This window comes from Myxine glutinosa, chromosome 12 (assembly GCF_964187855.1).
Source record: "Myxine glutinosa chromosome 12, kmMyxGlut1.1, whole genome shotgun sequence".
NCBI classification, from domain to species: Eukaryota; Metazoa; Chordata; class Myxini; order Myxiniformes; family Myxinidae; genus Myxine; species Myxine glutinosa.
Window position 1 is genome coordinate 57204810 of NC_136272.1, and position 18995 is coordinate 57223804.

At 43.4% G+C, this 18995-nt stretch overlaps 1 protein-coding gene across 1 annotated transcript in view; it reads right to left on the reverse strand.

Annotated features, from left to right (window-relative positions):
- The window catches only part of LOC137437425 (neurobeachin), a 677671-nt gene that overhangs the window by 177594 nt on the left and 481082 nt on the right, over positions 1–18995 (reverse strand). Inside the window, exon 34 of the mRNA XM_078766839.1 lies at positions 7231–7292. Within this exon, the coding sequence (XP_078622965.1) occupies positions 7231–7292 (62 nt within the window). The remainder of the gene's footprint in view (positions 1–7230; positions 7293–18995) is intronic.

Genomic DNA, 18995 nt, shown 5'->3' on the forward strand with positions numbered 1-18995 from the left:
ATAAGTTAAAAATCACTGATGTTCTTACTTTAGGCATACAACTCTTTCAAGGTTTGCTATTAAAATGGAGCTATGTATTGGATACATAGAAATACTATCATTTATAACATTATTTTAATGTTTATTTAATGTCGTTGAACAACAATTACTGTTCAATAAATTATTGCAATTGTCGTGAGGAACAGCCTCATATAAAAAAGATGAAAAGGAGATTATCATTTCTTTATTTTTTGCTAAAGGTAAACTTATGGTAAAAGTTATTTCGTGGGAAAAAATTAATCTTACTATAATTCACCAAATGTCCGTCTGTCCGTTCGAAGGTACCGCAAAAACGGCTGAACCGATCGCAACGATATTTTGGGTGGGTATTCCTGGGACCCCTTGGAGTAAAATCCATTTTTCCAAGTTTTCCAATTTTCCAATTTTTCCAAACACGATGGAATAATATTTACCGATATGAACAGTGATGTGGCTTTTGTTGCAATTCTACAAATAATGTTTAGATTTTGATGACAGTTATGAACCTGCTGCGAATGTGGAAGTGGACAGATTACGGCAATGAGCTGGTTTGATAATATCCAAATACAACAGTCATTCAATTGTAATGTTAAATCGTTAAACGTTAATCATTTTGTTAAAGTATTAATTGATGATTGGAATTGAGTGAATACAATTACGATTTTGAATTCGTAATTGTATTCACCCAACCATACGGAACTTCACATCAGGATATAAATATTTGTTTATGTCACGAATGTTGTTAAAAGTTAATTTTTTTATATTAATGTTATTTAATTTGTGATTGGAGGTATGCTGTTTGGAATGAAAAAAGAGATATCGAGTTCAAGTGAATGATGAAATGCCGTGACGGTTTCTACTTTCTAAACCTGAATTCGCGGATCGCCATATGCAGATTCGCCATTGACTGGGTATGGAACAACGTACCCGTTTGGAAGTCCTTCACGAACTTGCTGTCCATGTCTGACGTGCGACTGAAGGTGCTACAGGAATGTGGAATTTATTGGTTTCATGCTTTAGCATTCGCGGTTTCTGCATTGTCTGTTTGCTTCTGGCCTCCCACCCGTGCGAAGCATGGGTACCTCACTAGTTATATTAATATTCCCTTGTAACTTAATTATGATTTTTCCCGACTTCACTTTCCTTCTATAAACAGGATTAAATTAGAAACATAATCAGCTAATGAATTATCTTGACATCAAAAATTATCATTCTTCTCCTTCAAACATCGACAATAACTTCCACAAAACAAACCTCTCAATGCTGTGTCCTCCAAAAATAGGAAAATAAACAAAACGAGAACACTCGGTAGATCGCATACCTCCGCCAGGCTGAACAATTAAGGTATTATTTCCCAATGATAGGCCAGATCTGGATCCAGATCATTCGTCCTTGTCACCCACACAAATCGAATGGGTTTGTTCTTGTCATCCACCAAACTGATCCACCAGTTTTGTCAAAATCGTTCAGAAAGATTTAAAATATTATGCGATACGTCATATCCTGTTTGGCCCACCTATCAATAGTGAAGAAACACTTAAAATCAGGACCTTCACCAAAATCGAATCAATTCGTACTTGTCAAACACCCAACATGTTCATCAGGTTTCATCTAAATCCATCCACAACTTTTTGAGATATCTGCTATTTTTGGCTTTTGGCCCTATCACTCAATGGTGAAGAATCACTTAGAAGATTCTCATATCCGGATCAGGATCTTCACCTAAATTGAATAAATTTGTCCTCGTCACACACCCAACATGTCAACTAAGTTTCGCCCGAATCACTCAATGGTGAAGAATCATTTTAAAAATTCTCGTATGTGGTACCGGATCATCACCAAGATCAATTTATCTTGTCCTTGTCGAACGCCCAAACTGTCCACCAAATTTCATCTGAACGTGTCCATAACATTTTGAGATATCTTTCTCACAAATAAACAGACAAGACAAACAAACAAGAAAGACATCGTGCAGAGCAATACACTTGTAAAATCCTGCCCCCCCCCCCCCGCCACCCCCCCCCCCACCCCCCCCCCCCCCCACCCAAAAATGTTGCCATTAATACTTCAAATTGTCAATTTCAATCAGATTAAAATTAAGGATCTTAATCAATGCTTAGGTCAATCGGATGAAAATGTTTTTCTTTTTTTTTGATTACAGGATCAAGGCTCGTGAAAGAGCTAACATTTATCACACAAAACATATAATAAGGGGAGCGGTAGACAAGATGGGGAGAGAAGGGGAAGCACAAACACAACATTTGAGCGCAGGGACATCGGGAGATCTGTGAGAGGTAGTGGGCTTGGGAGGAGGAGGCATGGGAAGGGGAGGGGAGAAGTATAAAACACAAGGACACCAAGGACTTCCAGGACAGAAGTTGGCATTTCAAAAAAGTGGATTTGGGGTGAAATTAGCGGGGGTAGAAAAGATCAAGGTTTTGGATGGGGGAGGATAAGAGATGGTGGTGAACAGCTGTTTTAAAGACCTGGAGGGTGGAGTGGGATTGAAGAGAGTGAGGGAGTTTGTTCCAGAGGTGGGAGAAAAGAGGAATGAAGGAGTGAAGGTGAGCAGAGAGTCTTGATTTTGGCAGTTTAACCATAAGAGGGTTGCAGGCAGATCAGTGCGACCTGTAGGAATATTTGGGGGACAGAGCCCAGAGATTATTTTTCAGATGAAAATTGATGATTTTAGAAGTTTGACCCTGAGTTGACCTTTGACCTTTTGACCTCAAAAATAGTTGGTTTCCCAATTAAGTGACTCAATATGCAAATCTTGTTCAACTTTCACGGCAATCGGATGAAAAATTACGATTTTGGAAATTCGACCTCAAGATGACCTTTGAGCTCAAAATCAATAGGCTTCAGTTATTGTTCAACTGAGATCAATAGTCTTCTGAGCAGAAACCTTGATCTTTTCTACCCCCGTTAATACACTACAAATCCACCTTTTTCAAGTTCCGTTTTCTAGTAAGTCCGAGTAGTGTTCATCTGTTTTATCCAGTGTACCCCACGCAGCCCTCTCCCTTCCACAGATCTACCACTGTAAATGTTCGCTACTGTTGTTGTGCTTTTCTCTCTCTCCCCCTCTTGTCCCCCACTCCCTTTATTACATGTTTCATGTGTGTTTCTGTTTATGTTTTTATGTGTTTTAATATGTCAGCTCTTACACGAGCCTCGGTTTTGTGTCCATAAAATATTTGTGATTACCTCTACAACTTGGCAAAGCTTCATGATGATCGGTTTAGAATTCTGACCTGTAGGCGATTGACAGACAGACAGACAAACAGACAGACAGACGGAGAATAACGCACTAGACCAAACCATATACTTGAAAAATCATCGATTTTGCAAGTAACAACCAGACAGAGACATGGATACCAGACTTGGTGGTGTCATATGCATGGGTTTCATGGATACCAGACTTGGTGGTGTCATATGCATGGGTTTCATGGATACCAGACATGGTGGTCATATGCATGGATTTCATGGATACCAGACTTGGTGGTGTCATATGCATGGATTTCATGGATACCAGACTTGGTGGTGTCATATGCATGGCTTTCATGGATACCAGACATGGTGGTGTCATATGCATGGGTTTCATGGATACCAGACTTGGTGGTGTCATATGCATGGGTTTCATGGATACCAGACATGGTGGTGTCCTATGCATGGGTTTCATGGATACCAGACATGGTGGTGTCCTATGCATGGATTTCATGGATACCAGACATGGTGGTGTCATATGCATGGGTTTCATGGATACCAGACTTGGTGGTGTCCTATGCATGGATTTCATGGATACCAGACATGGTGGTGTCCTATGCATGGATTTCATGGATACCAGACATGGTGGTGTCATATGCATGGGTTTCATGGATACCAGACTTGGTGGTGTCATTTGCATGGGTTTCATGGATACCAGACTTGGTGGTGTCATATGCATGGGTTTCATGGATACCAGACATGGTGGTGTCATTTGCATGGGTTTCATGGATACCAGACTTGGTGGTGTCATATGCATGGGTTTCATGGATACCAGAATTGGTGGTGTCATATGCATGGGTTTCATGGATACCAGACTTGATGGTGTCATTTGCATGGGTTTCATGGATACCAGACTTGGTGGTGTCATTTGCATGGGTTTCATGGATACCAGACATGGTGGTGTCATATGCATGGGTTTCATGGATACCAGACTTGGTGGTGTCATATGCATGGGTTTCATGGATACCAGACATGGTGGTGTCATATGCATGGATTTCATGGATACCAGACTTGGTGGTGTCATATGCATGGATTTCATGGATACCAGACTTGGTGGTGTCATATGCATGGCTTTCATGGATACCAGACATGGTGGTGTCATATGCATGGGTTTCATGGATACCAGACTTGGTGGTGTCATATGCATGGGTTTCATGGATACCAGACATGGTGGTGTCCTATGCATGGGTTTCATGGATACCAGACATGGTGGTGTCCTATGCATTGATTTCATGGATACCAGACATGGTGGTGTCATATGCATGGGTTTCATGGATACAAGACTTGGTGGTGTCCTATGCATGGATTTCATGGATACCAGACATGGTGGTGTCCTATGCATGGATTTCATGGATACCAGACATGGTGGTGTCATATGCATGGATTTCATGGATACCAGACATGGTGGTGTCATATGCATGGGTTTCATGGATACCAGACATGGTGGTGTCATATGCATGGATTTCATGGATACCAGACATGGTGGTGTCATATGCATGGGTTTCATGGATACCAGACATGGTGGTGTCCTATGCATGGATTTCATGGATACCAGACATGGTGGTGTCCTATGCATGGATTTCATGGATACCAGACATGGTGGTGTCATATGCATGGGTTTCATGGATACCAGACATGGTGGAATAATGGGAGGAACATCCTGAGTGTGGGAGGTCAGTGGTTCGATTCTGACCCCGGCTGAGTCATATGAAACACATGAAAATGGTAAGTGCTGCTTCCCGCTTGCTGCTCAGCATTTACAGGATGGAGCATGGGTGAACACCTTAGATTGTTTTTGATGGGAAGGAAGACTTTTCTCCTTAAATGTGCCACTGCCTACGGAGAGAAAAGCAAGATGAGGAAGATGGCATTTCAGGTACCCGGGGTGCATTGGAAGTCGTCACTCTCCCAAGGTTGTGTTTGTCTGAAGTAAAGTCTGGTGTTACCTTGTGTGTTTGTGTGCATGTGTGTGCACGATTTGTATTTTAACTATTATATCCATGAGCCTTAGACCCTATAAAATAGTAAAAGGGTCATGGGAAGGGATTGGGCTTTATGGCGTAAATACATAAGTTAATCAAATATGGTTCATACAAGCTGTTTTTAAGCTGCCTTACATTCAAACTGCTAGAACATACATGTGCACATGGTAAAACAATGGCTGCCATTCCATTGCACTTTGAACCATTCACCATATTTGATAAGAAGACACATTTTTGGCTATGACGTAGCGTACTGAATCATGTCCAGTTTGCGGCAAGGTATGACAAGTTAGCTGTGTCTACACATCGTATATATGGAGTCGCACCTGTGAGCACAGCAAGGTATGACAAGTTAGCTGTGTCTACACATCGTATATCTGGAGTCGCACCTGTGAGCACAGCAAGATATGACAAGTTAGCTGTGTCTACACATCGTATATCTGGAGTCGCACCTGTGAGCACAGCAAGGTATGACAAGTTAGCTGTGTCTACACATCATATATCTGGAGTCGAATCTGTGAGCACAGCAAGGTATGACAAGTTAGCTGTGTCTACACATCGTATATATGGAGTCGCACCTGTGAGCACAGCAAGGTATGACAAGTTAGCTGTGTCTACACATCGTATATCTGGAGTCGCACCTGTGAGCACAGCAAGGTATGACAAGTTAGCTGTGTCTACACATCATATATCTGGAGTTGAATCTGTGAGCACAGCAAGGTATGACAAGTTAGCTGTGTCTACACATCGTATATCTGGAGTCGAATCTGTGAGCACAGCAAGGTATGACAAGTTAGCTGTGTCTACACATCCTATATCTGGAGTCGAACTGTGAGCACAGCAAGGTATGACAAGTTAGCTGTGTCTACACATCGTATATCTGGAGTCGAACCTGTGAGCACAGCAAGGTATGACAAGTTAGCTGTGTCTACACATCGTATATCTGGAGTCGAACCTGTGAGCACAGCAAGGTATGACAAGTTAGCTGTGTCTACACATCGTATATCTGGAGTCGAACCTGTGAGCACAGCAAGGTATGACAACTTAGCTGTGTCTACACATCATATATCTGGAGTCAAACCTGTGAGCACAGCAAGGTATGACAAGTTAGCTGTGTCTACACATCATATATCTGGAGTCGAATCTGTGAGCACAGCAAGGTATGACAAGTTAGCTGTGTCTACACATCGTATATCTGGAGTCGAATCTGTGAGCACAGCAAGGTATGACAAGTTAGCTGTGTCTACACATCCTATATCTGGAGTCGAACCTGTGAGCACAGCAAGGCATGACAAGTTAGCTGTGTCTACACATCCTATATCTGGAGTCGAATCTGTGAGCACAGCAAGGTATGACAAGTTAGCTGTGTCTACACATCGTATATCTGGAGTCAAACCTGTGAGCACAGCAAGGTATGACAAGTTAGCTGTGTCTACACATCATATATCTGGAGTCGAACCTGTGAGCACAGCAAGGTATGACAACTTAGCTGTGTCTACACATCATATATCTGGAGTCAAACCTGTGAGCACAGCAAGGTATGACAAGTTAGCTGTGTCTACACATCATATATCTGGAGTCGAATCTGTGAGCACAGCAAGGTATGACAAGTTAGCTGTGTCTACACATCGTATATCTGGAGTCGAATCTGTGAGCACAGCAAGGTATGACAAGTTAGCTGTGTCTACACATCCTATATCTGGAGTCGAACCTGTGAGCACAGCAAGGTATGACAAGTTAGCTGTGTCAACACATCCTATATCTGGAGTCGAATCTGTGAGCACAGCGAGGTATGACAAGTTAGCTGTGTCTACACATCGTATATCTGGAGTCGAACCTGTGAGCACAGCAAGGTATGACAAGTTAGCTGTGTCTACACATCGTATATCTGGAGTCAAACCTGTGAGCACAGCAAGGTATGACAAGTTAGCTGTGTCTACACATCGTATATCTGGAGTCGAACCTGTGAGCACAGCAGCATGACGAGCTCTACTACGGAAGTGCTGGATTTCATGCACACCAAACCTGAAATGACAAAAAAAACACGCCATCATCAAAACGAACACAGTTGGTCATTTCACTTATGACAATCATTGTGATTGTTTGATGATGTTACTGCTCAGGTGATTATAATGAGGACCATGGTGATCATGTTGATGAAAATGACCGACATAATGACTATGAACACATTACTTGTGCCAAATAATTTCCAAGGATCATAAACCTGCTTTGTAGAAAACGTTCATACGGCACAACATTGATGTGGACATAATAACGATGAAGAACTTGAAAATAAAATTCCTTCCTTTCCATAAACAGTGCAGGATGTGTTAATCATTCACCGAACAATAAAACATTATACACAATTCATGTATAACTAACTAACTAAACTAAACCAACCAACCAACCAACCAACCAACCAACCAACTAACACACACACACACACACACACACACACACACACACACACACACACACACACACACACACACACACACACACACACACACACACACACACACACACACACACACACACACAATGTAGAACGGGAGGAGGTGTTTAAGACGGAGCACAGTGAAATGACAGAACATCTTGTGTTGATTAAAAAAAAAAAAAAACTCTCAAGCAAAGAGGCACAGGTCTCCTATAGGGGAAATCCTATACCTGTGTGGCCACTCTGAGCAGCAGGAAAGTGCGCTGTAAAAACTAAAGACTGCACCTTGTCAAGCAAGGACAAACATCACCATGCGAAGAGACATGGTCATGTACCAAAGCACGAAGCCGAGAAGGTGCTGGCTGTCTCGCCACCATCAAAGACAATACTCCAGAGGAGAAAACTACAAACGGAAACCTGGAGTATTGAGGAGAAGAAGATAATCCTCCAATGCAAGATGTATTCCATACATACATAAGGCATGGGGGAGTAAAGGTAAGGGGGACGGTTCAGGAACCAGCTGACAAAAACAAAACTGGCCACGAGGGCGAAGACGGTCTCCCTTGATAAATTTGAGAAGGTCGTGTCAACAATTAAAATACATGTAGATAAAGATAGAATAGAAGATATTACATCTCGGGCAAAGCAACAAGTGGCAAGAGAGATTAGAGTGAGGGGAGCTAAGTGCTCACTTGAAGGTGAAGACAGAGATGGCAGGATAGGAAGTTTTGACTGTGCGACGAGACGGGGACCAAACCTCGACATAGAGCCGGTCCAAAAGAGTGTGGCAAAAATAAAGAATGATGGTGTCCCCCTGAAAGAGGGGCAAGACCGCTTCAGAAACAAAGACCAAATGACTCGGGCAGAAATGAAGGGGAAAAGTATGGAAAAGGCAGATGGTGATGGGCAGAAAGATAAGGGAGAGCAGCACGATGAGCTCGAGGAAGATGGCGAAGATGATGAAGAGAAGCATAAACTGAAAGAAGAGTTAGCCAACAAAATAGAAGAGATGAAATTGATAAAAGTCTGAGAAAGACAAACTTTATCGCATAAAAAACAATAAGAGGACCAAAAAAAAAAACAGTGAGGTGAACCAACCATTCACTTAGAAATACGAGAACGGCACTCAGTAGAGAGCATACCTACACCTGGTTGGCCATATCACTCAATGGTGAAGAATCACTAAAAAAATTATACTAGCTGGATCCAGATCCGGATCTTCACCAAAATCGAATCGATTCTTCCTCGTCACACACACAACCTGTCCACCAAGTTTTGTCCAATTCCATCCATAACTTTTTGAGATATCCTGCAATTAGCGTTTTTGGCACGATATCCCAATGGTGAAGAATCACTTTTAAAATTCTAGGGGCTGGATCCGAAACCGGATCTTCACCAAAATCTAATAATTTCGTCCTTGTCACACACGCTACATCTCTGCCAAATTTCGTCCGAATCCATCCACAACTTTTTGAGATATTTTGTTCACAAACAAACAAACAAACAGACAGGGGTGAAAACATAACCTCCATCCATAAATAACCGTTGGTGGCAGAGGTAAAGAGAGCAACTGCAGAAGGAAGTAGGACAATTACAAGAGTTCAGGAAAGGAAACAGACACCCAAAACTAAAAAAGAGAATCCAAAGAATAAAAAACAAACTCAAAATCGAAGACAGGCCTCGAGTGCTTGGGTGCTGGAAACAAACTCAAAATAGAAATGATAGCAAGGAAGATAAAAAAAAAACTATGAAGAAGGAAACAACAGAAGAAAACAAAACCACATGATTGAAAGTAACACAAAGAGATTTTACCCGAAATTGGGGAAACAAAAGCAGAATTGTTCAAGATTCAAGTCTTTATTATTACATGTCCCATACAAATATAAGGCAGTAAAATTCTTAAGTATTGGCTCCTCGACTTTGCAGTAACAATAAATAAAATAACAATATAGAATAAAAAATAGCAACAATAATAACAATATATAATAAGAAGAAAGAGTAAGTAGCAGCTCTAATAATAATAAGTAGCAGTTTTTCATTAATAAAGTGATAACAGCGACAATAACATAAGAATAATAATAGTAAGTAGAGAATAATAATTGTAAATAGCAGAAATAATAATAATAAGTAGCAGTAATAATAAAGTGATGAACAGTGATAATAAAGTGATAACAGCGGCAGTAATAGAAATATAAGTGGTGTGTAGCGGTCAAACAGGCAACAGGTCACCGGCAATCAGTGTTCATTGTTCATGAGCCTGGTTGCCTGATGAAAAAAACAGTCTCTTAGCCTGTTAGTTCGGGCCTTGAGGCTGCGATACCGCTTGCCAGACGGTAGCAGCTGAAACCGTCCGTGGTTGGGGTGGTTAGGGTCTTTTATAATCCTACGGGCTTTTCTGACAATTGTATATATCCTGGATGGAGGGAGGGAAGCTCTGAAATTGTGTCACCTTCCCCTGAAAAAGAAAAACTGGAAAAATTCTGGAAAGGATCGTTGGTTTGAATGTGAATATATGGAGGGTGTGGCGTTCTATTGAAATAGCTAGGGATTAACTGAATTAAATGTGCATTCAAACCTCCTTGTAAAGAGAAGAACATAACAAGGAAGCAGAATAGATCCCAAACTTTGAAAAGAAGAAGCAACATCTCGAGGAAATGCCCCCATTGATTAATAATTATTGATGAAGAGAAAATTGGAAAACAACTTCAAAAACACCAAACTTCAAAAGCCGAAGCCCAGATGGAATTCCAAATTTCTGGCTAAAACAACTTGATGCTCTTCGCAATCTACGCCAAGACATTTAAACAACTGATAGAAGAGGAAAAGGCAGTGGATGAGTGGCTCGTAGAAGGGAACACCTTTCTCATCCCAAAATCGTAGGAAACCCAACTTCCCCACAAATACCGGCCAATAACATGTGCACCAACATATAAATATACAAACTACTGACAGGTATGATCACAGAAATAACGTACCATCATCTAACACAGGAAGGAGGTTTCGAGGCAGAACAAAAGAGATGTAAGAGAGGTTGTTATGGAACAATTGACCACCTACTACTGAACAAGGTCATACTTAAAAATTGCAAAATGCGAAGAACTAAATGATCTACCGTCTGGATAGACTAAGAAAGCTTTTGAGAGTGTTCCACATTCGTAGATGATAAAATGCATGCAGATATACAAAATCAATCTCCAAATAATCAAACTGATTGAGAAAGCAATCTGGAATACCACATTGATGTTACACACGTCAGCTTAAGGATCGTTGGTTTGAATGTGAATATACAAAGGGTGAGGCGTTCTATTGAAATAGCTAGGGATTAACTAAATTAAATGTGCGTTCAAACCTGCTGGTAAACATCCACCGGGTGGTAGAGAAGAGCAAAGAGCGAGGTAGATAGCAACGAGACTCTGCCAGGCAAGGAGAGAGGGGGTGTTCCTATTATCATCTCATGATGGGGTGGAGCCCAACACCTCTGGGGGTGGAGGGTTGTTAAGAGAGCAAGGGGGCGGAGCTGCGAGGTGCGAGGGATTGTGGAGTTCTGAGGAGGAAGGAGCGGAGCGTTGCCGGAGAGAAGAGAGAGGAGCCTGCAGCTCTCAGTTCGGTGTGCTCAGAGGAGCGGAAACAGATCTGGGGAGATCACACTTTCTGAGGATAACTATAGAGAACTGGAAAGGATTCATAGAATTCCGAGGAGAGACTGAAGAGCGTTCTGAGGAGATTTCGAGAGTGCCAGAAAGTGTTTAAGGGTCGCACTCTGAGAGGAGAACAAGGGAGTATTGTGACGAGGACTGAGAGTTCTGAAGGGATTTGGGGAGCTTCAAGGAGGCTGCACTGTCTGCTCGTCTTTACCCTTTGTCTGTTGTTCTCATCGTCCTGCCCATCACCTCCTCCTCCATCCCCATCGCCTGCCCATAGTTCCTCAGTGCCCATCCTTCCCCTGCCCCCGCCACCACCAGAGATCAGTCACCACTCACCAGGTTTTGTCCCTTTCCCCGTCCAATGTGTAGTGTCATATGTTCGCTGTCGTTTTGTGTATATATATATTATATACACAAATATATAGTTGAAATAAATCTTCTGTTTTTGTTGTTGTTCGTGAATAAACCTGTTTGGTGATAAAAGAGATAAGCAGCCCAGTGAGTCTCCTCAGTCCCGCACGTGAGCATTGAGTCTGCCATAATTGACACAGTCTGAGGGAGTTAAAGTCTGTTCAGTCTATCTGTTCAGAGGTGGAGTTAATCACCCTGAACACGACAATATTAAATATATAAATACAGTCGTGGCCAAAAATATTGGCAACCTTGCACTTTTATCAAATAACTCACAATTTTCACCAAATATGAGGTGGAATTGACAAAAGTATTTTGTCTCCACAATTCTTTATTTCCCTGTTAATATTACAGAACCTTTGTTTTTTTTATTCAGAACTTAATATATCATTTTAAATCATAAAATAAAAACTAAATGGCATTGACAAAATTATTGACACCCAAGACTTAATATTTGGTAACACAGACTTTGGACAAAATAACTGCAGTCAAGCGCTTCATATAGCCATGAATGAGCTTCCTACTCCACTCTACTGGCAGTTTGTCCCACTCTTCTTGTGCAAACTGCTCCAGTTCTCCCAGATTTGAAGGGTGCCTTCTCCCAAATGCTGTTTTCAGATATCCCTTCAGGTGTTCAATGGGATTTAGATCTGGACCTATTGCTGGCCACTTCAGAACAGTCCAGTGTTTTGTCTTGAACCATTCCTGAGTGGTTTTTGAAGTGTCTTTGGGGTCGGTCATTGTCCTGCTACAAGACCCATGACCTTCGACGGAGACACAGCTTTCTGACACTGGGTTGAACATTGCGCTCCAAAATGCCTTGGTAATCTCCTGATTTCATGATGCCATGCACACATTCAACGCACCCAGTGCCAAAGGCAGCACAGCAACCCCAAAACATCACTGAACCTCCTCCATGTTTGACAGTAGGGAAGGTGTTCTTTACTTTGAAGGCTTCATTTTGTTTTCTGTAAACATAGAGATGATGTGCTTTACAAAAAACTCTAATTTGGTCTCATCTGTCCACAGGAAATTCTCCCAAAAGGATTTTGCCTTGTTCAGGTGTGTTTTGGAAATCTTCAGTCGGGCTTTCTTATGTCTCTCTTTCTCAGCAGTGGAGTCCTCCCGGGTCTCCTACCAGAGAACCCCCTTTCATTGAGTTGGCGACGGATGGTGTGAGTTGAAACTGTCATACCTTGTATCAGAAGGTCAGCCTGTTTGGCAGGTGATTGAGGTGCTTTCTCCACCATTCAAACAATCCTTCGCTGCAATCTTCGATCAAGTCTTCTCTTGCGGCCACATCCAGGGAGGTTGGCTGCAGTGCCATGGGCCTTAAACTTCCTGATACCATTGCGTACAGTGGACACAGGAACATCAAGGTCTCTGGAGATGGACTTGTAGCCTTGAGATTGTCCATGCTTGGCTACAATCTTGTGTCTGACCTCCTCAGACAATTCTCTGGTTTTCTTGCTTTTCTCCATGCTCAATACGTTAAACACAGTGACACAAAACAGCAGAATGACTCATTTTCTCCATTCAAACTGGTTGAACGAGTGATTTTTATATTGCAGGCACCTGCAACTCACCACAGGTGAGTTCAATTCCAAAGTAAAGGAGAATCACCTGCTTGAAATCCAAATATTTCTAACAACTTCTGAAAGGTACCAATAATATTGTCTGGGACATTTTAGGATTTCTGTGTGGAAAAAGCTGATTTAGTAATTTTTTTCAGATTTTAAATTTTGTTCCATTGCAAACCAAAGAAATACAAATGTGGAAACCAAAATATTTTTTCATTTCAACAATTTTCTGGAAGAAATGGTGCATTATTTGAAAAAAGTGCAAGAGTGCCAATATTTTTGGCCACGACTGTATTATGTGAAGTAAATGAATTGTGAAGATTACATCATTTCTGTATCTGACGAATTACCAAACTCTTCGTGCAGCATCAAACTTAACATGTCCAAATGTCATACACACATGTGTCCGTCAGTTTCCCACAGATGTACGATTGTACGTGCTACTTATCAACATTGTACAATTGAGATGTAGAGTATAACCCGACATTTGGCGAAACATGGTGATAAAACGTCATCGGCCGTTCCTGCATTCATCGCTTTATGCATTATTCACACATCCTCTGCTAATGTGTCTTCCATCAAAAGGTATTGCCATGGTTACTAGCATGAACACGGAGAGATCTCGCGAGATCTTGGAGACGGCGGCAGGGATTTTCGAAGCTCCACACGGTCTCCACGTTTTTCGAAGTTAAGTCTGTTCACAATTGTATTTTGTCGAAACTGTATTTATCTTTCGGTGTGTGAAGTTATCTATCTATAATTCCAGTAATCTCTGTCTGTACGTTTGTACGTTTGTACGTTTGTCTGTCTGTGACCGCTGTTTCTCGACAACCACGGGTCCGATATACTTTTAACTTGCCAGGTATATTGCTGGGGACCCGAGGATGTGCCTTTTCAAGGTTTCATATTAATCGGACAATTACTTACCGAGCTATGTCCAAAAAACGATTCAACCAATCAGAGAGCAGCGAACGATCGCGTGTGCCGGCGTTGCGAATGGACCAAACCATTCCATGTAAATAGAGGGGGGGGTTCTGTGGTCGTTGCGAATGGACGAAACCATTTCATGTAAATAGAGGGGGGGGGATTGTCACTGTACTCGCAAGCCGTTCGCCGTTCGCTTTGGCGTTGCGAATGGACCAAACCATTTCATGTAAATAGAGGGGGGGGATATAATTTTAGATAGATATATAGTACGGGCATATATATAGTACGGGCATGCCCTAGTCTATCTATAATTCCAGTAATCTCTGTCTGTACGTTTGTACGTTTGTCTGTCTGTGACCGCTGTTTCTCGACAACCACGGGTCCGATATACTTTTAACTTGCCAGGTATATTGCTGGGGACCCGAGGATGTGCCTTTTCAAGGTTTCATATTAATCGGACAATTACTTACCGAGCTATGTCCAAAAAACGATTCAACCAATCAGAGAGCAGCGAACGATCGCGTGTGCCGAACGTGGCGGGCACACTCTGCCTCGGATGGCACATTTGAGAGCGTATTCATTTATTTCACGTTTGCAAACTATGTTGGCGTTAAACTATGTTTTACAACTAATAAAAACGAATTTGCGATTCATTCGCTTTCCTGCGCGTTTGTGCACGCGATGGCGATTTCTTTACCAAACTCCGGAAGCCGTTCGCTTTGGACCAAACCATTGCATGTAAATAGAGGGGGGGGATTGTCACCGTACTCGCAAGCCGTTCGCTTTGGACCAAACCATTTCATGTAAATAGAGGGGGGGGATATAATTTTAGATATAGATATAGTACGGGCAATGCCCTAGTTGTGTGCAACTTTGGTTGTTTCTCGGTGTTTATCTTTCATAAATTGATCGTCTGTTTGCCGTGTCGCGAGCAAGGCCTTGCACAGTGTGCACTGTACAACCTTGAGGCTTTGTTTTTCTCTCAGTGGTCCGTCGTTTGTGATCCAATAACTTTCGTTCTCTGTATTCCCAGTCTTTTCACCCATAGCCTACTTCCTTGTGTAAATCTCAACTCAAAAAAAAAAAAAAAAAAAAAAAAAAAAAAAAACATTTCCTTCTCTGTTCTCATTCGTTTATTCATTCTTATTCGTTCGTTCGTTCTTCGACCACGTGTTTCTCCCCCATTTCCCCAAATAGTTTTCACTCATTAACCTTCAATGTTTACACTTTCCCCTCAAGTTATGTATTCCGTCATATTTTATAACACCTTTTTCTTCTTCTTCTTTAAAAGGCTGCTTTCGACTTGCTCACCAAATCAATTCATCCCCAAAAAAATATCCATCTCCTATAGTGCCTTTTTTCTACATTCCCTAAACTCTCCTGCACTCCATCCTCCATCCAGCGTCCTTAAACGTATTTTTAACTCGAAGGTCACAAGAAACTCATTTTGCAATAAATGTTCGTTTCCCATAAATCGTACACTTTCAAAAATCCAATCTCACCCCTCCCCTCCAAATCTTCCCCATAACCCCTCCCCTCCAAATCTTCCCCATCACCCCTCCCCTCCAAATCTTCCCCATCACCCATCCCTTTCAAATCTCCCCCCTTGCCCCCTCCCTCCTAAACTACCCCCTCACCCCTCCCCGCCAAGACGCCCCCTCGCCCCTCCCCTCCTAGACTCCTGCCTCACCCCTCCCCTCCAAATCTCCCCCATATCCCATCCCTTTCAAATCCCTCCCCTTGTCCCTTCCCTCCCAAACTCCCCCCTCACCCCTCCCCTTCAAATCTCCCCACCCTCATTGCTTCTCAATTTCCCCCCGCTCACTCCCCCTCCTCAAAGCGTCCTCCCCGCTTCTTCCCCCTTCAAACTCTCACCTCCATCTCCCCCAACCTTCTGCCTCGCTCTTCCCCCTCCTCAAATAACACCTCATTGTGGCTCACCCAATCACCATCAAACCTTTTGTCCGCCCCATCCTTCCCTTTCTCCGAGCTATTCTGAAATCTCTGACACACCTTCAACAGCTCTCCCTACCTCTTCCACCTCTTCCACATCTTACCCTACCCCTCCTCCCCCCTGTTCTGTATCTGATGCTCCCCCTTCCTCTTCATTAACGGTATGGACCTCAAACATCCGGGGCCTTCGTTCAAACTTAACTGATCTCTCCATACAGGTTGCTTCTGTCAAACCAGACGTGATCTGCTTAACAGAAACTTTCCTCCTTTATGATGTCTCTGATTCCATAGTATCTCTCCCGGGCTACTCCCTCCTCCGGTATGATAGACCTGAGCCTCGTCCTGGAGGCGGGGTTGCTATCTTTATCAAAAACTCTCTTCCTCACTCGCCCTGCACTGCACTCTCTCCACCTCACCCCCAGGAATACCTCTGGCTACGGCTTCCCCTTCGCTCCCACCACTTGTTCATATGTGTGTTGTACCGTCCACCAAACAGTGATGACTCCATCTACATCTCGCTGTCTGATGATATGGACCAACTTCTATCTACTCATCCCAACTCTCTCTTCCTCATATGTGGTGATTTCAACTGTCATCATGCCAGTTGGCTGGGTGTGGGTACCTCTCTCACCAGCCATGGCTCCTCAGCAAAGGACTTCTGCGACTCACTGGGACTGACACAATCTGTCAATTTCCCGACCCGGATCTCAGTCAACGGAACATCTTCTCTTCTGGACTTGGTTATGACTAACTTCCCTGAAAATGTCTGCTGCTCTTCTTCTGCTCCGATCGGATCATCTGATCATGTCCTTGTTAAAGTGGACATCTCTCTGACCATCCTCAGGGAGCCTGCTCAGCGTCGACGAGTCTGGCATTTCACTCAGGCCAACTGGCACGGTCTTCAAGCAGCCATCAATCATCTGGACTGGTCTCCCATCTCTACCACCTCTGACATCAACTCATCCTGGGAATTCTTCCAAAGTAAATTGCTCTCTCTCATGCACAGATTTATCCCATCTCGTCTTCAGTTGTCATACCCTTCCTCCCGTCCATGGTACACGGAATCTTGTGGTGAGGCTGTTGCCCAGAAACAACTTGCCTTCGTCTCCTGGAAAGCAAATCCAACGGAAGGAAATCTCATTTCCTTTCACAAAGCCCGAAACAAGTGTGTGTCCACCCTCAGGAGAGCCAGGAAACAATATCTCTCCGTTCTCAAGACCGAACTCTCTTATCTGTCTCCCTCTTCCAAATCCTGGTGGCGTCTGGTCAAATCCGTTTCTGGTGTTTGTTCCCCCTCCATCCCCTCCCTTACCTCAAACGGCTACACAGCTGACTCCGCACGTGAAAAAGCTGAATGCCTCAACTCTGTGTTTGCCTCTAAATCTTGTGTCCCAAACCCATCCCTCTCTGTACCCACCATACCCAGTCGTACCCTGCTGCTCCTGGACTCCGTGTCCTTTCCTCCTGACAAGGTGGAAAAGTTTCTGTCAACCCTCGACTCTGATTCTGCAACTGGACCCGACGGCATCAGCCCACGGGTCCTAAAATCCTGCTCTGCTGCTCTATCTCACCCTCTCTCTGTTCTCTTCACCCTCTCTTTTGCTCAAGGTCAACTGCCATCTGCTTGGAAATCAGCCAACATCACCGCTTTGCACAAAAAAGGTGCAAAAACAGATCCTAGCAACTACAGACCAATCAGCCTTCTCCCAATTATCAGCAAAGTCATGGAATCCATCATTGCTTCTGATATGAAATCTTTCCTCTTCTCCAATGGCTTGATCTCTGATCATCAATTTGGTTTCAGACCAGGTCACTCTACTCTGGACATGCTGCTTCTGCTGTCTCAACAATGGATGGAGGTCCTCAATGCCAAACAGGAAATTAGAGCTGTCTCCCTCGACATATCACGTGCCTTCGACACGGTCTGGCACCCCGCTCTGCTCACCAAACTCTCCTCCTTTGGTATCCATGGAAATCTCCACGCATGGCTAGCGGACTTCCTCTCTAGTCGTCATCAACGTGTGGCCCTGAATGGGTTTCTCTCATCTCCTCTTCCTGTTCAGGCTGGAGTTCCCCAAGGCAGTGTTCTGGGCCCCGTGCTTTTTCTGGTCTTCATCAATGATCTCTCTGACTCTCTCGAAAATCCTCTCTATCTCTTTGCTGATGACTCCACTCTCTGCCGCTCCATTCCTCTTCCCTCAGATCGGCAGTCTGCTGCCTCCTCACTCTCTGAAGACCTGGACAAAATCACAGACTGGTCAAACAAGTGGAACATGTCTTTCAATCCTGACAAATCTCACACTCTTACTATGTCTCTCCAAAAAGATCGACTGGACAACCCTCCCATCTACTTTCTCAACAATCCTCTCCAAGAAGTTCTGTCGCTCAAGATTTTGGGTCTCACTATCTGCCATGATCTTTCTTGGGAAAACCACATTTCCAAGCTGGCCTCCAAAGCCAGTCGCCGACTGGGCATCCTCCGTCGTGCGAAGTCCTTCCTCGGCACACCTGAGCTCCTCACCACATACAAGGCTTTCATCCGCAGCTCAATGGAATACTGTTCTCCCCTATGGGCCGGTGCTCCTGCCTCACACCTAGCTCGGCTTCACGCTGTTGAAACCAAAGCTTTCAGAATTATTGGAATCTCCCGCGATGAAGCTATCTCTGAGGGCCTTTCACTCACTCACCGCAGGCAGGTAGGTGGTCTTTCTGTCTTCTACCGACTCGTCTCCGGCCTTGCACCCCCAGCTCTCTCTGTGCTCTGTCCCCCAAATAT